This window comes from Homarus americanus, unplaced genomic scaffold, assembly GCF_018991925.1.
Source record: "Homarus americanus isolate GMGI-L3 unplaced genomic scaffold, GMGI_Hamer_2.0 scaffold56009, whole genome shotgun sequence".
NCBI classification, from domain to species: Eukaryota; Metazoa; Arthropoda; class Malacostraca; order Decapoda; family Nephropidae; genus Homarus; species Homarus americanus.
This window is the reverse complement of record NW_024739542.1, coordinates 4292262-4298902: the sequence shown is the minus strand read 5'-3', so window position 1 is coordinate 4298902 and position 6641 is coordinate 4292262. Positions and strand designations below refer to the sequence as shown.

Sequence of the window (6641 nt, the reverse complement as noted above, 5' to 3'; positions counted from 1 at the left end):
TTAGTGGGCTTATGGACCTCCCTGTGTGCTCAGCTGGAGGTGGGGCATTGTACAAAAGGATCAAATATGATGTATTTTCAATTTGATTTCATTCTTTTTACTTGAACTGTACTAAAAGAAGGATAAAGATTACATGTGTGTAAAAAAACAAATTGGTATTCCCTGTACTGTTTTTATGTATGTATATACAGTAGGCTCTCGCCAATAACGTTTAATAGGTGCCTGAAAAACGTCGTTATTAGCGAAACCGTTATTTGTGTGACATTAAAATACATGTAAACAAGGGTTTATTGGTGCTGCCGCCCCAAGAATTTCACCCAATTTTTCCCCTTAGAAGCCCTCCTAACACTTTTTGATCGCTGAAATAAAAACAATTGTTATTCAATCATTAAAATAAAGAGTTTGAGTAATATAACACTTAGCTTGGGGGAGTTTTTGAGGTGCGTGGTGTGATGATTGTTCCGTATCTGAGGGCCGCTAAGACTTGCACTGTCTTTCATTCTACAAGCTAACCATTTCATGAGAAAATGCTCTGTTATCACTAACAACCTGTTTCTATCACTTTTATCATTCATAGCTCGCCTCGCATTTCCATCACTACCGAAATATTTCTTAGCCAGCGCAATACTCTTTTTGGTCTTCTCTAAGTTCCTCTTAATATTTCGCACTGTAGACTCAGGACAGTTCAATTCTCTCACATATATCAATGTTCCATGCACCACTTTCAATGAGTTCAACAATCTGTTCTTTATCCTTGACCGAGTAGGCGTGCTTCTTGTGGCTTTGTCTCTTAGCTTTGGGGTCTTTTTTCTCATTCACATTAAAAGTTCCCGGGCATTCAGGCGGCAAATCACTCCCTCCACCACTTTTCTCTCAGAATTAAAATTTAAGGGGTTTAACTAATTAGTACTTACAGAATAACACATTAACACCAAAATCACACTTACAAAACCCATAATTGGAGATAAATTAGCATTGAAAAATGTCATTAAATATTCCAAGCGTAATTACAACCACTAATTACCCCTCAGTCGAATCGTGGACCTCATATTCGAAATCACCATGCTCAGGAGTACCTATAGTATGTAGCTACAGTCCTAAGAATTTCTTTTAGACATTTTATGTATAGTATTCCTGAAATAATTAAGTACAGTACCAAATTTATATCAGACAAAAATATATTCATGTGTGCACAATAAGTTAAGATGGATTTACAGTAATTTTCCACCTACAGTAAACCAATAAATAATTAAAAATTATGAAGAAATATCACAACTGTCGGTCTTCCATTTATGTTTCTATCTACTTTGTTTATGTATATCATGTCTCTGGCTGTCTTTATGTGCCTTTCAGTATATATATATATATATATATATATATATATATATATATATATATATATATATATATATATATATATATATATATATATATATATATATATATATATATATATATATATATATATATATATCAATACCTATCTCAGTCTATTTATCAATACAAGTACCCGTATTGGTAAATTTACATTTTCAACCAATTTGGCTCTTGAGTTGAGCAATGTTATTGTAACTGTTAATCTAATATGTTGAATAGTGGAACAATAGAAATAATGTAAGAAATTTAGTTAGGGAGTTATATTTATGTTACTTTTAATTTAGGTTATATTCAGTTAAAGTAATATTTAATAAATACTTGAAATAATAGTCATTTGTGAGTCTACATTCCTTTGTCTGTGCATGCATCCTACCAGCTATCGTTGAATGTCAAATTATGTCATCGTCAGTTCCTTAATGATCCTGACCAGTGATCATGGAGGGGCTCACCAACTAAGCTCCACCATTAATTCCTGACCTCCATCCACATCAGCAAACCTGGAGTATCAATTTATTATGTAGAATATTTTAACTTTATACATTGTACGTACAGTGATATTTCTGTTAGCCGGAACAATTGGTGCAGAGCACTTCTGGAAATAGACATTTCTAGGTAACGAGACGACTTTCTCAAAGCCGGAAAAATATCCCTCATCCCCGGAATCATCCGGAATTTTCTGGATAAAGGAAAACTTTTCTTCAAAGTTCACAGAAATTGCCCATTACATCATCACTTGAACCTGGAAAAATATCCCCCATCCCCAGAATTTTCCTGATACCAGAAAATTTTTCTCAGAATTTCCGGAAAATGCGCCTCATTTTCATCTCTCAAACCCAGGAATAACTCGCCCATCCCCGGAATTTTCCGGGTATCAGGAAAATTTTCTCAATTTAAAAAAAAATTTGACCCTCGGAAAATTTTTCCCAAAGCAGGAATTTTCTGTAAAATTCAGCCTTTGGGAATGGTTTTCCAAGAAAATTTGAATTCTGGCTGTCGGAGATTTCTGGGTTTGAGGGATTCCGGCTAACGGATATATCACTGTAGTTTGATGTAATATAAACTCCGACATTGCCACTTAAGGTAATCACTCATTTCGAGTGTTTATTTAATGTGTATAATTAATGTAATTATTTCTTGTCCTGATATCAACCAATTCAGGACAAATGTGTTTTTCCGATGGTTTAGACAATTTTACGACACTTTTCTGCTTTGAAGTTTCCCTCACGAATGACTTGAATATATCTGGGGATCAAGGGGGTTGATAAGACTTGTGGCGGGGATGATGGAGTGGGTGAGATAATAAGAGAAAAGAAGATTGTGTGAGATGTGGAAGATGGGTGGAAACAGAGAGAAATACAGTACAGTACCTGGAGGCTGAACTGAGATGATTCAGGCTTGTGGAGAGAATTGAGGAAACTAACTGGGTCAAGAGATACACGAATGAATATGGGGAGTTAGAGGTAGGCAAAGAATGACATGAGGAGAGGTTGTAAATAAATGTCGGTGCTACTATAGTAACTGAGTATGTTTGTTGGTTAGAATGATGAGGAACAATCTGAACAAACTTTACTTTTATCCTTAGAAATTGTCGAATAATATCAAAATATTCAGAACTCAGTTAATTCATATTTTCAGTTATTTGAATCACCTAGAGCAGGGGTTCTCAACCAGGGGGGAATTTCCCCCATCAGGTTTTCAGGGGGGGAGGAGAACTGATACTAATATGGAAAAAATAAAGGATTTTCAGTATTATATGCATATTATTTGGAATGCACTTTTTGAGGCAGACAATCTTGGAAAGGAGGGGGGAATGACATTCTGACATATGGTGAAAGGGGTGCATGGGGCTAACAAGGTTGAGAACCACTGACCTAGAGTCTCTTTCTGTCGAATTAATGAGGGTATAGTGCAGTTTGTGATCCACCGAATTACTGAAAATACAAATTAACTGAGTTCTGAATATTTTGACATTATTCGACAATTTCTCAATTTTTTGTTCAATTATTCATTTGTTTTCTGTTCAATTTGTTCAGATTGTTCCTCATTATTCCAACCAACAAACATACTCAGTTGCCATGCCTTGACTGCCACATAAAATTCTCTATTTATAATTGCTGTACTGTGTAAGCAAATATTTTCAAGTGTACAAACAGTAGTAATACAGTAAATAATACAGTAATAAATAAATGTAATGCTTACTGTACATTGTGAGGTGAGCTGATTTTATGGAGATGATATTAAAAAAGTGTAATGGTATTCGGGATCAGGTCTGGGGTCCACTGCTGTCATGAAGAAGATTAATCCCTAATCCACACCCTACCTAACTCAGGAGACAGGTCAAGTGGATTCCTATGTTCTATGTGTTTCTCCCTTGTTTTGTTGTGTTAGTTGGCAAAAGAGTATCCTAGTAAACCAATTCTAAAATTTCGTTTTTTATTTCTCCAAAGAAGGTTTTTACTTCAATTGTATATTATATTTGTATACAATACAGTATACAGTGGTCCCTCGGTTAACGAACGCCTCGGTTAACAAAATTTCGGTTAACGAATTACCTTCCATAAGAATATTCAATTCGGTTAACGAACAAAAATTCTGTTAACGAAATTCTTACGAAAACGTTTCGACATGCTTTGGCTTGCTCACCAGCTGGAAGATTAGTCCACCAATACAGAAATCGGTTCTAGGGCTTACATTCGTTAAAATTGGAGTAAATAGCAAGAAGGTTGTACTATTCAATAATTTTCCAAGTTTTATATTAAAATTTTTAGTGATTTTAACACTTATTTAACATAATTGCAGTACAGGGAACTAGTTTTTGGTGCAGCCAACAGCCGCTTCACTCACCCACCAAGGCCTCAGTTTATGACTGTTCAGTGGAGGAAACATCTTGCTTGTGGGTCTCTTGAACAGAGAGCATTTTTACGTTTTTATAGTACAATTGTTGGTCAGTCTGAAATTTATTTAACATATTGACAATATATAGTGCAGTGCAGTGTTGATTTAAAGAAAATAATCTTGAATTGCACCTAGTGAACTTAAAATTTTATGGGCGAAATGACGGCATGAAGCATGGGGTGATTTCTCTTCCACCCCCACTTCCTTCTCTTCTCCCTTCTCCTCCACCCCCACTTCATCATCATCATCAACTAGGAGCCTTCTACATACACACCTCAAAGTAATTGTACTTTACTGCATTTTTTATTTACTTTGTATGTAATTTTCGGTGAGCTGGAACCATTACCCAAAATCCCATTGAAAGAATGGTTTCGGTTAACGAACGATCTTTTGGAACGAATTGTGTTCGTTAACCGAGGGATCACTGTATGGGTACGTCTGAGCTTGCTGATTATGAATATGTGGTTCACGATTCTATTGCAGAGTAATTAGTGGCCAAAATAACCCTTGAAAGATTTTACTGACATTTTTCAATACTAATTACTCATCAACTATTTTGAACTATGGTTGATGCAACGCTAAATAAGTACACCCTCCATCACTTTTCCAATATCATCGCATTCTGAAGAAGGTACAGAGAATATTATCCAACAGGAAAACATAAGTTGAGGTGTTGTGCTGACGGACTGTTCTCTTCTCCTGTTGGCTATAATTTGGTGGTTTAAAAAAAATAGTCCACCAATCACAGTTCAGTAACGGACTGCTGGATGTATGTAATATATATGAGGCAGCGAAAAAGCATGCCATAGAGTCCCTGGGGGCGCCGCCGCCGTTACGAGGGCCCCTGGGACGTAACCGCCCTTGGGAGGGTCCCTGGGGACGTCGCCGCCCCTGGAAGGGGCCATGAGGCCGCAAGTGCCCATGGGAGATCCCCTGGGAGACCCCACTGCACTTGAAAGGGTCCCTGGGAAGGTCCCTGGGGACGCTTCTATAACTGGGAGTGTCTGGGGGTGCCGTTATCCCTGTGAAGGTCCCTGGGGGCTTTGCTGCCCCTTGGGGCCCCAGAGCCCCTGAATGGGTTCCTGGGTGCGCCACCACTCATGGGAGAGTCCCTGAGGGCAGCGCCGCTCCCAGAGAGGGCTCCTTGTGGCGCCGGCGCCCCTTGGTGTTTCGCCGCCGTTCCTGGGTGGATCCCTGGGAGCGTCGTCGCCCCTCGTAAGATATCTGGGGGCGCTGCTGCCCCTGTGAGGGTCCCTCGGTGCCCCACCGTCCAAGGATTGGTCATCGAGTGCATCGACATCCCTGGGAAGGTGCTAGGGGTGCCGCCGCCCGTGGAAGGGTCCCGGGAGGCGCCGCGACCCCTGAGAAGGTCTAGTGAGGCGTTGGCGCCCCTGCATTGGCCCCTGTTGGCGCCGTTGCCCCCAGGAGGTCCCCTGAGAGTGCCCGACCTGTAGGGCTCCTTGGTGCAGTAGTTTTTGCGCTATTTTGAACTATGGTGTATGCAACGCTAAATAAATACACCCTCCATCACATTTCCAATATCAGTGCATTCTGAAAAAGGTAACAGAGAATAATATCCAACAGGAAAACATAAGTTGAGGTGTTGAGATGACTGACTGTTCTCTTCTCCTATTGGCTGTAATTTGGTGGGTTAAAAGAAAAGTCCACCAATCACAGTTCAGTAAGGGACTGGTGGAAGTATGTAATATATCTGAGACAGCGAACAAGCATGTCATAGGGCAGAGTCCCTGGGGGAACTACACCCCTGATAGGGTCCCTGGGGGCGCCGCCGTCATTACGAGGGCCCCTGGGACATAACCGCCCTTGGGAGGGTCCCTGGGGACGTTGCGGCTCCTGGAAGGGTCCCTCGAGCCGCAAGGACCTATGGGAGATCCCCTGGGAGCCCCACAGCACTGAAAAGAGTCCCTGGAAAGGTCCCTGGGGATGCTTTTATAACTGGGAGTGGTTCTGGAGGCACCGTTATCCCTGGGAAGGTCCCTGGGGGCTCTGCCGCCCCTTGGGGCCCCAGAGCTCCTAAATGGGTTCCTGGCAGCGCCACCACCCATGGGAGAGTCCCTGGGGGCAGCGCCGACCTCAGATAAGGCTCCTTGGGGCACCGGCGCCCCTGGGAGGGTGCTAGGGGTGCCGCCCCCCTGGAAGGGTCCCTGGAGGTGCCGGGACCCCTGAGAAGGTCGAATGAGGTGTCGGTGCTCCTGCATTGGCCCCTGTTGGCGCCGTTCCCCCTAGGAGGGCCCTTGGGAGCGCCAAACCTGTAGGGCCCCTATGTGCATTAATTTTTGCGCTATTTTGAACTTTGGTTGATGCTGCGTTAAATAAATACACCCTCCATCACTTTTCCAATATCATCG

At 41.4% G+C, this 6641-nt stretch overlaps 1 protein-coding gene across 1 annotated transcript in view; it reads right to left on the bottom strand.

Moving 5' to 3' along the window:
* Positions 1-5260: 5260 nt before the first annotated feature.
* LOC121874815 (nascent polypeptide-associated complex subunit alpha, muscle-specific form-like) overlaps positions 5261-6641 on the bottom strand; it is a 4589-nt gene continuing 3208 nt past the window's right edge. The window contains exons 3-4 of the mRNA XM_042379101.1: positions 6072-6455; positions 5261-5752 (exon numbers count right to left, since the gene is read on the bottom strand). Coding sequence (XP_042235035.1) covers positions 5261-5752; positions 6072-6455 — 876 coding nt within the window. The remainder of the gene's footprint in view (positions 5753-6071; positions 6456-6641) is intronic.